This window comes from Homalodisca vitripennis, chromosome X, assembly GCF_021130785.1.
Source record: "Homalodisca vitripennis isolate AUS2020 chromosome X, UT_GWSS_2.1, whole genome shotgun sequence".
In the NCBI taxonomy this organism is placed as follows: Eukaryota; Metazoa; Arthropoda; class Insecta; order Hemiptera; family Cicadellidae; genus Homalodisca; species Homalodisca vitripennis.
In genome coordinates, this window is record NC_060215.1 from 21328664 (window position 1) to 21347895 (window position 19232).

Consider the following 19232-nt stretch of genomic DNA (forward strand, 5'->3'; position numbering starts at 1 on the left):
AGATTCTTCATAATACTTGTAATACAAAACTTGCAACCATTAAGGTTTGTTGGCTAGATCACGCATTTTTTTTAGCAGGAAACATTTTTAGCCATACAATTAACAATTAATTATGATGCTTCGGAGCGACATTATTAGGATGTTATGTAATATGGTTGTGTATTATTCATTTAAATAATCGTGTAATAACACTATTGTTCATGCAAGTAAAGATTGCACTAATCATTCTTTCATCTACTAATTTTATACCTCCAATTAGAAACTCATATTTTTGCACAGATAAATATACTGTATTTTTAAATATTTATCATGAAGAAATATTTTGGTTTGTTATATGTCAAAAGATTACTAATATTTTGCAACATTATGATTTATATATTATATTACTAAGAGAATAACTTAATAAATGAATGTTATTAAAACTTACGATTTTTATTGTAATTTTGTTTTTTAAACATCCTTTTTACAATCACAATGTGCGAGTAATTCATTTGTACAACAATTTATCAGTATATCATACACATCCTTCGTACATATTTATATATTACAATTGTTTTTACACTTTTTGGTTAGTACGAACTTATTATTAAAACTCTCTGTATTATCAGGTAAACTTACTGCAACAACAGTCCCAAAAGAATTGAAATAAAAAAAAAATGAAAACGCTTTGACCTATTTAAAACCGTGTGCCATAAACGTAAAGAAGAATAACTGTATAGAATGAGAAGTCGACTTCAAAACATAAACGCGTTTTATTAATCCTCGCATTAGTTTTTCTCGTGTTTTCACTTAAAGCTCTCCCTCCCTACTTAACCCTGTCTTAACAGGATCACGGAGGCAGTACAATGTTAAACGAGAGCTTAAGTTTGTCATTCCAGGGTGCTTGTGTAAGGGTCCCCGCTTGTATGTTTTGTGATTAAAATCTGTATGTAACACTTGGAGTGGTGTTTTATCGTGTAAGGCTTGGATCAGGACATTCAGCCTGTGTCATAAAAGTAGGAGCGAGAAAATGAATGTAGGAGAGTTTCTTTAGTTTTGAGGTAAATTGAGATTATAAAGAATATTTTCACATTTAAATAGTTCCATTACTTGAGGACGGTTTCTTAGCTAACTTCGAGTTATTTCGTTCATCCATGGATGTGTATCTTAGTCATGTTGGTCATCAATCACATATTTTACACATACTAATTTATAAATTTAAATCTACACTATCCGATCAAGTCAAAATCAAAGTCATAGTAACTTTATGATGTTATATAAAACTCAAGGACATATTATTTCTAAATATTCCTTGAAGGAATTATTGTTTCTTGAATTAAAAATTTCAAGAAAATGCCTCTCTTCCCTTAAAAATGGTTTTAAATGAAATAGCTCTTTATGTTGCTTGTTGAAAAAGGGGATTCCTTCCTAAATAGCAGGTATTTAATCGTTTTCTAGTTATTCAAATTCAAATATTTAAAAAATCCAAATTATTTTATAAATTCCAATTTCGTTAATTGGAAAATAACAGCTAATAGTAGATAAGTAGTGCTCCTCGTCACAGGTACTTATAAGTACATTAAATAGAAAAAAACCCCTCAAAAATGATCTTCAAACTGATACAGAGATATCAATGAAGTCTTCATATTTAAATTCTCCAAGTTTCGTTTCTATTTTAATTGTGTATCAGTGGGAAGGGGATCGCTTCTTTATGGAGGAATCTTAAAATTGTTTAAATAAAACCAGCAAAGTGCAACCCATTGTCCCCAAACCAAGATTAATTTTTCTATCTTCAAAGTTTTACAAATTACCGGGCTTCTTGATCAGTCGGTGTTTTCTAAAAAGGGCCTGTTCGAAGTGAATTTTTACGGTGCAAATATACACGATTGTTAAAATGATAAACAATGGTAAACATTTGTTTGATAACGACTTAGACCATTCACTCCGTATGAATAAAAGTATCTTGCGAACTATTACCTCATTTCATTATTTCGGGTTTGGACAGTTGCTGGTTTAAAATGCTTAGTTTACAGTCCTTTATCAGCAACTTTTTTCTTGGAAGGTATGTAATTTTATTCGTGATCAGACTCTCTTAAAATTTTGATCTATTGTGTGATAGGCACTACCTCGAGAGATTTTTTATCTGTCGCAATCAGTGCTGAGGCATCAGTGTACGCCTGAAATGAATTCGATAAAATATCAGTTCGGAAACTAGAAATCCATTCCAATTTACCTATTTCGGTTATTAAAATAACATCGTAAAAGTTTTAACTTTTGGGGACACGTAAGAAAATTGAACCAATTTTTCCTTTACTTTAGTAACACCGTAAATTATTCAGAATTTTGTTTTGTCTGCACTTCATGTAGAAGGCCTGCATCTCACTGTACTTTTGGTAAAGTTAGGAGAGCTCCAAGCAGAAGACAAGTATTTCAGTGGATTGTACAAGTCGCTAATTTTTGTTCTGCTTTATCAGTTCCTATCAGTGTGTCTCTGGTTTTATTCGTGAATACCGTTATGCGGAGCGGACCGGCCCATTAATACGTTTTGATTAGAATGGGAAGTCAAGTAATTCTTTTTGATGTCTACACGACCAGTGTTGAGTCTTTCGAAAGTCATAACCCTAAGAACAGACTAAGCTGCATATCGTCTGAAAGCGTCAATGAGGTGAGATCGTTGGTATAAGAGCAATAAAATCTGATGACTTTACAAATTATGTGCATTTGAAATTCCTGCATCTTTTATATCACCAAATCATACAACTCTAATTGTGCTGACCTACGTAAATCTTTTTGTGGAGAATATTTACCTTAAAATATTGGACCTTAAACGTTTCTGTTATCAATGTATTTTGCTAGTAATATGCAACTAATATAAGAAAATAACTGTTGTCATAAGTTCAGACCATTCTCGTACATACTTTTCTAAGTCAGGCAGGCCCACCGTATAAGGACGTGAATTCTCTTAAATGTAGACAATGATAGCAAGAACGATACTTTTATGTTTAGGGTTTGTCGTGGAAAGACCAACATGTATATAGGATACTGAGAGCAAACAATTTTATTTCAAAGTGGTATACAAGTCTAAGTAGTCTCTTGGCGATTCTCTTCTAATTCTTCTTTTTACCCCTATTCTTTCTTGCAGGACACTCCACCGTCTACTGTTACCTCCTAAGCCGACCTTCCAGCAATATTAGAGTATTGGTGGTTCCATCAACGAGTATATTTGTCACTCGTAGATGTGAAAAGATAAACAATTTAGACTAAATTTTAGGCTTAAGGGCCAAATATATGCATTTTTCAATTTTCTGCAACAATTTTAGGGCAAGTGGCTTTGACCATTCAGCGTCGCATACTGTAAACTATAGATTATTCCTCCTGATTTTGTCGTACATATAGGGTTTGGAAACTATTGGTCAGCAATGGATTAGAGTTTAGAAAGTAAACACGATGTGCGTGTTTATATTTCCAATTCATTTTGTAAAATGTTTACTATATGAAAAGAACGGGTTTATACGGGAAATCGACCACTCCACTTTTTTGTTTACTTGAAGAGATGCACTGCGCGTTCGCTGCATCTCGTTTGCAAAAAAACTCCATTAGTTAAAGTTTTTTATAAATATACTTTTTACTGTTGCCTTATCAATCTGACGAATGAAACGTATCCAAAGCTTACCGGTACGGACGAATATGTGATTTACCTAAATTCGGCCCCGCGAAAAATTAAATAATAACGGTCTGCATGTTTTTACGCAGCGCGGTGTCTGATTCTAACGTTAATTGGTAGGCACATTTCACGTTTGATATGTTGCGCTCGTTAATAACGTACACTGCACGTAAGTATTACGTAACATGTCTATTGTGGTTCGGGTCGCTTTTCAGTGTGGAAGCTTCACTGCGCGGTGGCTGACGGGAACGTTAATTGGTAGGCACATTTCACGTTTGATATGTTGGAGCTCGTTAATAACGTACACTGCACGTAAGTATTACGTAACATGTCTATTGTGGTTCGGGTCGCTTTTCAGTGTGGTAGCTTCACTGCGCGGTGGCTGACGGGAACGTTAATTGGTAGGCACATTTCACTTTTGATATGTTGCGCTCGTTAATAACGTTCACTGCACGTAAGTATTACGTAACATGTCTATTGTGGGTCGGGTCGCTTTTCAGTGTGGTAGCTTCACTGCGCGGTGGCTGACGGGAACGTTAATTGGTAGACACATTTCACGTTTGATATGTTGCGCTCGTTAATAACGTACACTGCACGTAAGTATTACTTGTATGTTATGTTTGTGAGTTGAACTTCCCAGATTCTTACGATGCTCACGTTGGTGAGATGGACAAGTCAAACTCCGACGACGTGTAAGATACTGAGGTTGACTTTCTATTTAGTGTTTGGTGAGTCTTATGTTAGTGAGTTGAACATCCCAGACAATGCTCTTAGTAGTGAGGTAGGTTTAAAACTAAACCCTGGCATATTTATATCGATTGTCCAAATTGAGTCAGTAGTGTTTATCATTGTCATCGAGTGCCCCAGCAACATTGCAGTGTACAGAAGATAGATATATTTTGAATCTGTCATTTAACCAGAAAATCCACTCATGGTCCACAATTAGAAACTAAGTCACTTTGATGATCTCGATGCTCTACTCACTGCAGGTTTGTCTGCTCCAGAGAGTACCATTGGTGAACCCAGTAATCAGCCAAGGAGTGTGACACCGACACTTGTAAAATAATCTGCACGTAGTGGTCGTGTACAGTCTAAAACTATAAAATTCCTCTGAGCTTTGGAGATAGAGCAAACTTGCTTCATCGACTGGTTATTTCTATATTTGGCCATCTCCGCGGTCGAGCACTCCACTCACATCCTGAATGTTGGCGCAAAACTTGTCTCATCTCACAAAGACTACTTCAGAGCTTGTGCTCTCCTTCACTCCAGAACAATTCCTGTCTCCTGCACAGCCACCATTGAGACTGCCCTGTAGGCGTTCTAATTAATACGGCCACAAGACGTCAGTAGATCGAATCGGCTGACGATGGCAACGAAAAAGGTCATAACAGTTATTATACAATAGGGAGACGGAACTAAGACTCCCATAAAACAGGAGGTTTCCCTTGTTTTTTTTTTTTAAAACCAAAATAAACATTTTTAATGTTATTAAATTAGTTGAGGCTATGTTGGATTATTGCTTAAGCGAATAATTCGTTTTTATTATAATACGATGTATATGGTGATATAAAACAATGCCAGCCCTATCACCTTGTAGTTGCATTTATATGTTTAAATACAAAAAACCTCGCCGCTCCCCAATATGTGAAATATACAAGTTTTAACGGGAAGGCCTATTCACTACTATCTTCAAAGGAAACCCCACAGTAAAAATCTATCGCATTGTTTAGTGATCGACATCTTACCCTTTATATAGAAATCAAATTGAAACTTTTAATGCATGATAAATAGGGTAGACAGAAATACTTTTCTTTTTTATTTGTTGTAAGGTTTGTCATCTAGACCATTTGCCTTAAGTGTTTCGGTATTTCATTAAACCTTTATTGAGCTGTTCTCTTACGTCTAATTGTAGATCTGGGCGTACTACACATTTAAATGACGCTATTTCAAATCCCCTAATGAAATTTGAAAATGTTCATCCGTTTAAAATAGAAGAGGATCTACTTTATAATTACCCTGAATAAGGTAAACATTTATTTCTTTTTATAGAGATAGTTTGGGGTGGGATTCCGCCGGGACTACACTCCTGGTAAAATCAATGCTTCACTCATCGATTTAAGTAGTCTTCAATTGGATTGGCTCCTCCGTATCAAAATCCAAGCTGAAATATGAATATTTGTTCTTGGTTTAGCGGCTCTAAGTGGGCAAAACAAATGGCCAGAGTTCCACAACGACACCATAAATCTTTTTACGTTGTATAATGAATGTTTAAAGTAAGTTTTTCATAGGAGATTTACATATATAAAGATTGTATTGTTAGAGTGCATAATTGTAGTGTTACTAAACTATAAACGTTTTGCTATCCCACATCTAACCATTCAAACTTTCCTAAAGGTTTATATACATTCTAATATTTTACTGTTCTGTCACGCATTTCTGATCTGACTAGAATTTTATTCTGTTACGTGATAGCCGCCCTCTCGAGGAATGATTTTCTTTGTTCACGAACACGCCCCGATGGAGCTGCCGCATTCCGCACTGATGGCCAGAGGAGGCATTAGTAGATAAGATGAAATAAGTTAGTAACGTTATCCGCCCTCGTTCTTGTAAAACAAGGTAAATATACTGCCGTGTAATATAAAACCTCGTTAATAACGATTACAGTGTGTTTGTTCGTTTATAAGATTTTGCAAGGTTTGGTGTGGATTAACAATGTAGAGTCCGAATTTCCAATGCAAGCCTTACTGCGGCAAGAAACGTTATTATTCTCGGTTTGCCCACTTAGCCCGCAAGCTCTGATCTGATGCAGCACAACGCGCAGTTGTAGGAGCATAGGCTCAGTAAAAACACGTTGATATAGTACGATAGCATTTACAATCCTGTAGAAATCCCCTCGTCTAATGATTATGTTTTTCTGCAAAGCTCTATCTATCCTTGGCCGGCTGCTGGCCCGGTGTGTAGGTGTAGCGGTTCTGTGACGGTTATCGATGCTGGAGGTTGAGGTTGATGTCTGACTCTAGCCGTCTGACGCAACTGCTGTGCTTTTGCAGAGAATGCGGGTGGCCGCGGTGTGTAGGTGTAGCGGTTCTGTGACGGTTATCGATGCTGGAGGTTGAGGCTGATGTCTGACTCTAGCCGTCTGACGCAACTGCTGTGCTGTTGCAGAGAATGCGGGTGGCCGCGGTGTGTAGGTGTAGCGGTTCTGTGACGGTTATCGATGCTGGAGGTTGAGGCTGATGTCTGACTCTAGCCGTCTGACGCAACTGCTGTGCTTTTGCAGAGAATGCGGGTGGCCGCGGTGTGTAGGTGTAGCGGTTCTGTGACGGTTATCGATGCTGGAGGTTGAGGCTGATGTCTGACTCTAGCCGTCTGACGCAACTGCTGTGCTTTTGCAGAGAATGCGGGTGGCCGCGGTGTGTAGGTGTAGCGGTTCTGTGACGGTTATCGATGCTGGAGGTTGAGGCTGATGTCTGACTCTAGCCGTCTGACGCAACTGCTGTGCTTTTGCAGAGAATGCGGGTGGCCGCGGTGTGTAGGTGTAGCGGTTCTGTGACGGTTATCGATGCTGGAGGTTGAGGCTGATGTCTGACTCTAGCCGTCTGACGCAACTGCTGTGCTGTTGCAGAGAATGCGGGTGGCCGCGGTGTGTAGGTGTAGCGGTTCTGTGACGGTTATCGATGCTGGAGGTTGAGGCTGATGTCTGACTCTAGCCGTCTGACGCAACTGCTGTGCTGTTGCAGAGAATGCGGGTGGCCGCGGTGTGTAGGTGTAGCGGTTCTGTGACGGTTATCGATGCTGGAGGTTGAGGCTGATGTCTGACTCTAGCCGTCTGACGCAACTGCTGTGCTGTTGCAGAGAATGCGGGTGGCCGCGGTGTGTAGGTGTAGCGGTTCTGTGACGGTTATCGATGCCGGAGAGGTTGAGGCTGATGTCTGACTCTAGCCGTCTGACGCAACTGCTGTGCTTTTGCAGAGAATGCGGGTGGCCGCGGTGTGTAGGTGTAGCGGTTCTGTGACGGTTATCGATGCTGGAGGTTGAGGCTGATGTCTGACTCTAGCCGTCTGACGCAACTGCTGTGCTGTTGCAGAGAATGCGGGTGGCCGCGGTGTGTAGGTGTAGCGGTTCTGTGACGGTTATCGATGCTGGAGGTTGAGGCTGATGTCTGACTCTAGCCGTCTGACGCAACTGCTGTGCTGTTGCAGAGAATGCGGGTGCGGTGTGTAGGTGTAGCGTTCTGTGACGGTTATCGATGCTGGAGGTTGAGGTTGATGTCTGACTCTAGCCGTCTAACGCAACTGCTGTGCTGTTGCAGAGAATGCGGGTGGCCGCGGTGTGTAGGTGTAGCGGTTCTGTGACGGTTATCGATGCTGGAGGTTGAGGCTGATGTCTGACTCTAGCCGTCTGACGCAACTGCTGTGCTGTTGCAGAGAAAGCGGGTGGCCGCGGTGACCCAAGAGAAAGAACAGCGTGTCTGCCTGTCTATTGTGCCGGCATAACTGTCCCACCTCTCGATCCTCTGTAGTGGTCGCATATATTAGAATCGTTGTATCTAATGTTCTATCTAAAGTATCGATGGTACAAAACACCGAATGAGCCAAATATGTAGAACATTTGTGCTAACACAAAGAAGTGGAACGTCAACAGAAAGTTTACAAAAATAATTGATTGTAAGTATGGAAATATCTCAAATATCGAGACGCTCTTAGATAACATAATCATTTGTTATCGTTTATTGCCAGTTTTCTTAAAACTTGCTTGTGGTAGAAGACCGTAATAAATTAAAGTTCTTAATGAACTAAAGAAGACTCCTCCAATAATTGTTATACAACAGAAAAGCTTTCGCTGTCCTTAATTTTCTTAGGGACCTTATTCTTCGATAATATTATTTAATATTGTTATGTTCCTGCACCTTTTGTCGTGTATTGATGAAGAACCTCGTAGAAATTTCTCATCTTCCACATTCTTGTACAATCGATCCTGAAATTTACCACCAAGCTGAGTGATCTACTTTAATGAAATGCCATTTGATAGTAATAAATTAGGATGGTGTAGAAGTTACGCTAAATACATATATTTAAATTTACTGTAATAAACTAAAAGTTCTTAATATTTATATTTGTATTATACATACTACCAAAATGTAATTACAATAGTGCATGTATTTGATCAACTTACATTTTCGTACGTGTAGAATCGGTCGATCCTTTCTCGTTTGACTTTATTTCTGTTCAACAGATTTTACAGGAATCTGTGATCCTTGCTCGATTGTCTTTATCTTTATCCACCCCCATGTTCAGCCTATGTGGCGTTCTTACTTTGCTTTCTCCATTTTAGTTGATTTTCATAGCATGGAGATAAAATTTCCCTCCCTGAGGCTTTCAAATTAACCGCTATTTTCATAACAAAGTATCAAGAATCAGTTTTTTTGTAGTTTTATTATAAATCAAAATACATCAGGTCCAAAGAAATTGGTGGATTAATAACGGAGTCGAATAAGTGCAGTCAATTAAAGCATTATTCTAGCACCATCTTTGGACGTATAATAGTAGTTGCAACAAAAATTAATTCCTGATATTTGTGTGAAAATAGCGGTTTTCATGTTATTCAAATTTAAAGATTAATCATGTCTGTCATTTTGAAGTGAGGAAACGTGTTTTTGTTAAGTAAAATGTATGTACAGTTCCTATTTTGTCGTTTAAGTGGTTATTAAGACTAGATAGACTGAATACTTAGCGTTTCAGAACGTACCTTTTTAGGACTCAGTTGTTCTCCTTTGCATTAATAATCAATTCAAAATTAATTCTGCGGTTTTTATCTGGCACCTTTTAAAGTGAATTCCAGAAATTGCCAAATAATATAGTCAAAAACGTTTCTTTTTAATAACCAACCTTTTGAATTACGGGTACATCAATTCCTATCTTTCAGCAGTTGATGTTCCTACAGTTCCCCGGTTGCGGGTAGGCAACACTCGTGACTCCCTTGGTTATTCCCTTGGGGACTTAATCGGTGGCTAACATTGTACACATTGAAGAAATGACTAGGCATGCTCAGACTATGAAACGTGCAGTAGTAATATTAATGAAATGTTTCCACAAATTCGGATGTGAAATCTACAGAAGTGATACTAGTGAAACGTTTTTACTAAGTGTGATATGAAATCTAAAGAAGTGATACTAGTGAAATGTGGTATGTGAAACCTGCAGAAGTGATACTAGTGAAACGTTTTTACTAAGTGTGATATGAAATCTAAAGAAGTGATACTAGTGAAATGTGGTATGTGAAACCTGCAGAAGTGATACTAGTGAAACGTTTTTACTAAGTGTGATATGAAATCTAAAGAAGTGATACTAGTGAAATGTGGTATGTGAAACCTGCAGAAGTGATACTAGTGAAACGTTTTTACTAAATGTGATATGGAATCTAAAGAAGTGATACTAAAGAAATGTGTATGTGAAACGTGCATAAGTGACACTAATGTAACGTTTCCACAAATTCGGATGTGCAATTTACAGAAGTGATACTAGTGAAATGTTTCCACAGACTGGTTTGGGAAACCTGCAAAAATTATACTAGTGAAATGTTTCCATTAAGCTGAATATAAAATCTAAAGAAGTGATACTAGTGAAACGTTTTCACTAAACGAGATGTAAAATCAATACAACAGAGGGCTTTAAACACTTGGACAAGTCGTAAGCGTGAAGTAAGCGATCTGCGGAGCGAAGGTATGAACGAGGTCATCTTTGTTGGTGACGTTGATATCGCCTCGCTTCGACTGATCTACACATTCCTCGCTTCGTCATAAATCTGCTAGGTAAATAGTAAATAAGACTCGGTGTTGTTCTTCGTAATCATCGGCCATAACAAAACAACTTAGCGCTTATTTATATCTCTCATCGCCTTGAACTAAATGCGACCCAAGTCATCTGTACACAGAATGCACCGTAAAGAAGGATAGTAAAGTTAACAGTTAATAGTTAAATTAATGATAGTATGTTAAGTTAATAAGTACTCTTGGGAAACCAAGCAATTGTGTAACTTTCTGAAAAAATCTAATCTTCGAATAATAATTAAAATAATGATGTCTTAAAAACGAGTTTGTATCTATTTAGTAAAATCACTCAATCGATAAACCCCACATGTATTCCTGCTCAAAATAAAAACCCATTTATTTAAATTCAAATTAATTAAAGAAGCTAGTATTATATTAAATAAAATATCTTGGTTAAATGATTGGAACACCGCGTTTGAAAATCTTGTAGTTGAAAATTTTTATGTCATATTTAAGAAATAAATTTATTTTTTACTCAAATTTTAAAAGTTTATAACAAAAAAATCTACTCTTGAATACCTGAAATAGAACAAAGAGTAAGCTTAACAATTTAAAATATGCCTTTATCGAAAAATTTAGTTAAATAAAGACAATATTAAGTTAAATACAAATCTCTTGATATTTATTTGTTGGGATTTGGTAGAGGGTGGTTAAAATTTTAAATTTTAGATATTCTTTACTTAATAATATTTATAACGTGATTAAGCTTATACGAATTTGAAAGCCTCAATCAGAGGGGCCGACTCAACCTGGAACAGATGCAGTCGACGTGTATCAGCTTAACTATAAATAACTCAAGAGTCTCTTTTTCATAACAAAAGAATAGGACTGACTAAACTATTTTTTTATAATAAAGGAGATAGGCTAACGGTGTCTCAACTCACCGTCTACGCTTCAAACGCCTGTCCGGGACAGTTATTCCGCAGGCTAACGGTGTCTCTAACTCACCTTCTACGCTTCAAACGCCTGTCCGGGACAGTTATTCCGCAGGCTAACGGTGTCTCTAACTCACCGTCTACGCTTCAAACGCCTGTCCGGGACAGTTATTCCGCAGGCTAACGGTGTCTCTAACTCACCGTCTACGCTTCAAACGCCTGTCCGGGACAGTTATTCCGCAGGCTAAAGGTGTCTCTAACTCACCGTCTACGCTTCAAACGCCTGTCCGGGACAGTTATTCCGCAGGCTAACGGTGTATCTAACTCACCGTCTATGCTTCAAACGCCTGTCCGGGACAGTTATTCCGCAGGCTAAAGGTGTCTCTAACTCACCTTCTACGCTTCAAACGCCTGTCCGGGACAGTTATTCCGCAGGCTAACGGTGTATCTAACTCACCGTCTACGCTTCAAACGCCTGTCCGGGACAGTTATTCCGCAGGCTAACGGTGTATCTAACTCACCGTCTATGCTTCAAACGCCTGTCCGGGACAGTTATTCCGCAGGCTAACGGTGTCTCTAACTCACCGTCTACGCTTCAAAGGCATGTCCGAGACAGTTAATCCTCAGAAAATCCGTCGCACAGCATATCAGAATATTAGATCGTTTCACCATTTAGGTAAAAATAAATAAGTTATAAACTAAATCTAATCTAGTCAATTGATGACAACCTACAGGAATGATGACTTTAATAACGGAATGTTTTTTGGTGCGTTTTTTAATGTAACGTCGAAACTGACGATGCATTTTATATTTTTACACCCGTCGTCTATTAATTTGAGGCTGAAACCGAAACCTACGAAGTGCAAATATCAGAATGTAAGTAGACTCACATTATTCTTCTGACACTTCCGTGACTAAGGAATATTCGAGACATTTCGAAGGAGTCCTGAAAATTGAATATCCCCATCTAAATTTCCGTTATAAGTTCAAATAACTGTTACAACTTGCCGAAACGTGTGTAAGGAATTAATAATAGTACTCAGTGTATAGCCAATGATTATGTTATAAATCTTACACCACTTAAGTGGAGTGCAACAACAGGAAGTAGACGACTTGAGTCTTAGAGATAATCGACTGAGGTGAGATGAAGGACGTGTAAAACCTTTGTGCAGATAAACCGCTGTGCAGTGAGCAGTTACGCCGGCGGAGCTGTTGCTGCAAGCACACCGCAGACAAGCGCAACGCTTGCATGCCTATGCCTTACTGTACTACTTGTGTAACAACCGAACGAAGGTCGGCTCCATATTTGGTTTACCGCGTCTTTTTACAGCGGTATAGGACGACTTCTCACGCTCGCCGTCTAATCAAGACCACTCGGCAGCAGCGCGAACGTAGCGCACAGAGGATCCAGATCTGTGCCGGCTCGGTGTCAGACCATCAGAGTCCAAGAATTTGCCTAGAAAGTAATATTTCTGTTTTCCAACACATATTGAGAAAAGTAGATTTCGCCCTATTTCAGAGCTTGAGTTGCGAAAGTTGTGCTGTCCCCTCGTGAGGCAATGGTACAGCCATTGTTCAAGAATTAAAAATATTTGTAACCTTTCGTGGGCTACTTGTCTTCCGTAACAATCCAGGCCTTTGGCTTTGGCTTTGATAGACATTTTTCATTCTCATACCATGCGAGGAGATGTATGGCTTCGTCCTTGTATAAAACAGACTCATGTCACCGTAAGACATTCATTCCGATACAAACATTCCGGGTTGTTTGCGGAAAGCAACTGCCCTACTATAGGTCATATAACAAATAAGGTCTACAAACAATAATTATCTATATTAAATACTTAAATGTTCTTCAATGTGCATATAAAATGTTTTTGTTTTGTTTTGTAAGATCTATAGTAATGCAGTTTTCCTAACCTAATTCCACGTATGGTACCGTACATTACGTCATTTTGTAATATTCGATGCTCTTATACGATAGTCGTTCATTACATCGGTTTGATCAATACAGTGTGCGCTGCTATTGTTTTAAATATACATTTCGCTATATTTAAGAATTGTAAAACTTTGTTTACAGAATGTTATTCTTCTAATTTTAGTACTTCGGATTAAAATCAGAAGAGTATATCTGTAAACCATTTAAGCTTACTAACCCAAGCTTCGAATCAGTCCTTAATGAATTATTGTATGAACGGTTATAGTTTTTTATTTCAAGCCTTGAAATAACTAATAATAGAAATGTTTGTATTGTAAAATATTCTCTTTGAAATGTTGTATTGTTCTTTATAGGTACAAAGATCTTTATTTGTTTATGAAACATTTTTACCCAATCTATTGCATGACTTTATGGATAAACAACTTTAACGTTCTATTGCAATACATTTGTCATTTATGTGTAAACATTCTTTAAATGCATCCAATGTGTGCAGATACATTCTGCTGTAGCTTACGCTATGGCCAGGATACAAGATCAGGAGCATCGTGACTAAACTCTTCTTTACTTACTTATCTGCTGTACTGCCACTTTAAAAAATGTCCTTTAAAGATATGTAATGGCATCACGTAATCAGTTAGTAACCTCCTAACGATGCTTTGGACTACGTACATATTTAGTTCGAGGTTGTTTGTTCAAGTTGTGTGTGTTTGTGTTATAACCTTTTCATTTGTAATCAGCATCCCATGTATTTTGAAACACTAAATTTGGAGTACTGAGCCGTTAAGAAGTTATATAAGATATCCCGTTATTTTATATGAACGAGTCTAGTGCATACCATTTTGATTCCAGACGCCTGGAATCTGGGCTCATGTTCGTCTGAATAAATCCAATAAAATTCGGCGACGAAAAAGCTTGAAACGAACCTCCACATCTTTTCTACATCAGAGACACTCAGACTACAAAATATAGTGTAATGTAGGTGAATTGGCAGTCTCATTGTCTCATCAGGTGCACAATTGAGTGCACTACGGTGTTCCTGACACGATCTCTAAGCACGGCGGAGCAACCGAGTGTTCCATAACATTCAAAATTTAAATTGAATCAATCCTTCCTACCATGGCTACGTTATGTGTATCCCTCTTATGCATGCACACAATCTGTCATCAATATTACATTACTTTTGCTGTACACACAACATGTTTATAATGCAAGGAGATAATCAAAGATAAAGCGAAGGAACCCCGCTGGCTGATGAAAAGAGTGAAGGAAAGAGGTCGACTGTGGGCTGACTGACACGCTGAGAGCTGTGTAACCTGTGACCGCGAAGTAACCCACTGGCTGATGAAAAGAGTGAAGGAAAGAGGTCGACTGTGGGCTGACTGATGCGCCGAGAGCTATGTAACCTGTGACCGCGAAGTAACCCACTGGCTGATGAAAAGAGTGAAGGAAAGGGGTCGACTGTGGGCTGACTGATGCGCTGAGAGCTATGTAACCTGTGACCGCGAAGTAACCCACTGGCTGATGAAAAGAGTGAAGGAAAGAGGTCGACTGTGGGCTGACTGATGCGCCGAGAGCTATGTAACCTGTGACCGCGAAGTAACCCACTGGCTGATGAAAAGAGTGAAGGAAAGGGGTCGACTGTGGGCTGACTGACACGCTGAGAGCTATGTAACCTGTGACCGCGAAGTAACCCACTGGCTGATGAAAAGAGTGAATGAAAGAGGTCGACTGTGGGCTGACTGACACGCTGAGAGCTATGTAACCTGTGACCGCGAAGTAACCCACTGGCTGATGAAAAGAGTGAAGGAAAGAGGTCGACTGTGGGCTGACTGATGCGCTGAGAGCTATGTAACCTGTGACCGCGAAGTAACCCACTGGCTGATGAAAAGAGTGAAGGAAAGGGGTCGACTGTGGGCTGACTGATGCGCTGAGAGCTATGTAACCTGTGACCGCGAAGTAACCCACTGGCTGATGAAAAGAGTGAAGGAAAGGGGTCGACTGTGGGCTGACTGACACGCTGAGAGCTATGTAACCTGTAACCGCGAAGTAACCCACTGGCTGATGAAAAGAGTGAAGGAAAGGGGTCGACTGTGGGCTGACTGATGCGCTGAGAGCTATGTAACCTGTGACCGCGAAGTAACCCACTGGCTAATGAAAAGAGTGAAGGAAAGAGGTCGACTGTGGGCTGACTGATGCGCCGAGAGCTATGTAACCTGTGACCGCGAAGTAACCCACTGGCTGATGAAAAGAGTGAAGGAAAGGGGTCGACTGTGGGCTAACTGACACGCTGAGAGCTATGTGACCTGTGACCGCGAAGTAACCCACTGGCTGATGAAAAGAGTGAAGGAAAGAGGTCGACTGTGGGCTGACTGATGCGCTGAGAGCTATGTAACCTGTGACCGCGAAGTAACCCACTGGCTGATGAAAAGAGTGAAGGAAAGAAGTCGACTGTGGGCTGACTGACACGCTGAGAGCTATGTAACCTGTAACCGCGAAGTAACCCACTGGCTGATGAAAAGAGTGAAGGAAAGGGGTCGACTGTGGGCTGACTGACACGCTGAGAGCTATGTAACCTGTAACCGCGAAGTAACCCACTGGCTGATGAAAAGAGTGAAGGAAGGGGTCGACTGTGGGCTGACTGACACGCTGAGAGCTATGTAACCTATAACCGCGAAGTAACCCACTGGCTGATGAAAAGAGTGAAGGAAGGGGTCGACTGTGGTCTGACTGACACGCTGAGAGCTATGTAACCTGTGACCGCGAAGTAACCCACTGGCTGATGAAAAGAGTGAAGGAAAGGGGTCGACTGTGGGCTGACTGACACGCTGAGAGCTATGTTACCTGTAACCGCAACGTAGACCTCTCGTGACGTGACGGCAAGTCGACAAGTCTAGCGTGCTCAACTCTCCAACTTTGCTCGTCGTTTCACTAATTTAATCTCTTGGTCTCATTGTACTGGTGCTAGCTGACACCGTTACACGATCTACCCGTGCCATGGTCAGTTCTTTGTCCAAGTTTCTTCTTCACGCCGGAACACGCTGTCATCTAAAACTTTCGTTTTCCTCTTGTTCTTGCACCTCGTCTTCTTAGATACTACTATATAAACCCGTAGTAGTCGTGTTACAATAGGTTTACAAACTTTATAAATGGCAATAAACCATATCATATTGGGTGATTTAATAAGAGACGCGTTTTCGGTAACAATTGAGTAATACCAAATAGCAAACGTAATCGTCTCAGTCGAAAGTGACAATTCTAATTATTCCAACGTAGTTGAGACCTGATTGATAGACAAAGCCACGTAGAACTCCAATGTTAGGTTACAACAATAAAAAAGGAAAATGTCTTTATTATACAGGTGAATTTAGGACTCTCTGCCACTTAACATTTTGATAAAGCTACCATGCATAACTATATAGCTAGGTAACAGTCATAGACAGTTAGTTTTCTTGAGGAAAATTTGAAATGATTCGTTTACATTTTGTCTTAGTCGACATCGCAGTGTATTTAACAAGACTACGTGTATGATATAGTATAGGGTTTAAAATCTTGAAGAAATTTACGTCATAACGTTCTCGTTAATTTTAATTTATTAAGTTGGACAGTTTATTTTCACTCTGATTAGACACGTATACTCACTATCAATTAGTTGTTGTAAATTAACAGTAATATATTATTTGCAATTTGTATTGTGTTACAGCAAGATGAAAACTGTCCAAAAAACGAACAAGACACGCGAATGAGGACTGTCGTGAAATGAACTGTAATATACTTAATTAAAAAATTATACTTAGTATTCAAGTTACAAACTGCTTTCGCCTGCAGGTATATGTTATGAAATGGAACTTTGACCCTAGAGCAGTGTAGGCTGCTTGAAGAAAATGTGCACTAAACTACCGCAAGTGAGTAAAGGTTTATTTTTGTGGCGGGTCGGACTACAAGAGTGTAAAACAAATTGGCGTGAGAAAGAATGGTAGTTATTCATCGTAAACAAAATTGGTTGCTTAGTTATACAAACATTTACGAGTCTTTGTACCTCCCAGACGTTACTTACGAATCGCCTGTTTTCTTTCTGCTCTTATCTACGTAAATGTCAGGTTAGACTTGTCGGTGGTAAGTATGGTTTACAAATTATTTCACTGTTTTCATCTTTTGTGTTTCCGCTTTTACATCGATTTAGATGTAATAGTAAATATATTATATAATAAAACATAAATGGATTAATAAAAAACGGTATAACGGTTGAAATACATTTATAAATCTTAAACTTTACTCATAACTTAGTGATTTTAATTTTTTTCCCTAAACTTATATTTTATATTGTTTTATTTTATATGCAGTAATGTGTTACATGTAATGTGCAAAATTTAGCTGGGGAACAATATTATTCAATTTTCCCCATGATTAACTTTGAATATTTTTCAAATTAAGTTATTCGGAAATTATATAACATGATGTAAACTCAGGTGACGTAGGTTTTGTCTGCTCATAAGCTGTATAATGTGTTACACGGAACACAGTATTTAAATTCAACAACTTATCCTAAACTAATCAACAAGTGTGATGATAATTATTCCTTTAGCGGATAGATCCTAGATAAGTCTTGATTGTGCAGGGATAACCTCACGACACCTCTTACATCCCTTGCTTGATGATGTTGCAGGTCTCCAAAGAAGAGTACGACACATGTCGTATCACAAACCCAAACCCAAGAATCATCGCCATCTGCGACAAGCCGTACAAGCTGATGTACTTCACCATCACTTTCCGGTCGTTTACCCCGCAGCCCGGGGGCCTGGAGTTCCAGCCAGGCATGGACTATTACTTCATCTGTGAGTATTACTATCGTTTATTTTACTTCTTGTCGTCATCGTGTCCGGCCACTATCACAAGAGCTGGCTACCTTATCCGCCGAGATAATTCCCCTAACCAGAACTAGACATGGAGTATTACTTTCTTTATCTGTAAGTATTACTATCGTTTACTTGTCTTCATCGTGTCCGGCCACTATCGCAAGAGCTGGCTACCTTATCCGCCGAGATAATTCCCCTAACCAGAACCAGGCATGGAGTATTACTTTCTTTATCTGTAAGTATTACTATCGTTTGCTTGTCGTCATCGTGTCCGACCACTATCGCAAGGGCTGGCTACCTTATCCGCCGAGATAATTCCCCTAACCATAACTAGGCATGGAGTATTACTTTCTTTATCTGTAAGTATTACTATCGTTTACTTGTCGTCATTGTGTCCGACCACTATCGCAAGGGCTGGCTACCTTATCGCCACTGCTAAAACGTGGGCGTTTGCGAATTTCTGTAAATCTAGAGTTATTTCAAGGAACTCGTTGAATCCGTATTTTTATTTTGTCTTGCAAATAACGTAAAAGAACATGGGTCTTTCAACAGCTCTACATGAATAGCCACGGACAAACATTAAAATGGGTCTTTAAACTATTCATTGTAAGTATGAAAGAGAGCTCTGTAAAATATCAGAATTATTGTGAATGACTTTTGACTATTATCTTAAATTAAAGTGTCACGTGGGGAGCTTAGAGGCGTGCCTGATAAATACAATTTATGTTTTGTAACACGTCTGCGTCCTGCGTCTCTAAATGTGTGTTCTTGCGCCGTGTGCGCGTCACAAAATGTATAACACTACGGATTTCTATAAATACCTGCCAGAAGTATTAAGCCGTCGTTCCACCACAATCTAGCTACAGAGGTCCCACCTTGTAGCTCCAAATCTAAACAATTCGCAGTTTTTACTCAGCTTATACTAGACCATCTCACCGCCTTAGAAACTATATTGTGCAAAGTAACAAAACTAAAAATATTTGAACAAAAATATGCCTTTTAAGTCGGCAATGCTCTTCCAAACATTTCCGAATTCTCAAAACAAAATATCGTAACCTTTCTAGAACAGTTATACAACAGAGGAAAAGGTTTTCCG

At 39.2% G+C, this 19232-nt stretch overlaps 1 protein-coding gene across 1 annotated transcript in view; it reads left to right on the plus strand.

Annotated features, from left to right (window-relative positions):
- The window catches only part of LOC124369389 (ephrin-B1), a 288727-nt gene that overhangs the window by 238720 nt on the left and 30775 nt on the right, over positions 1 to 19232 (plus strand). The window contains exon 3 of the mRNA XM_046827389.1: positions 17947 to 18115. Within this exon, the coding sequence (XP_046683345.1) occupies positions 17947 to 18115 (169 nt within the window). The remainder of the gene's footprint in view (positions 1 to 17946; positions 18116 to 19232) is intronic.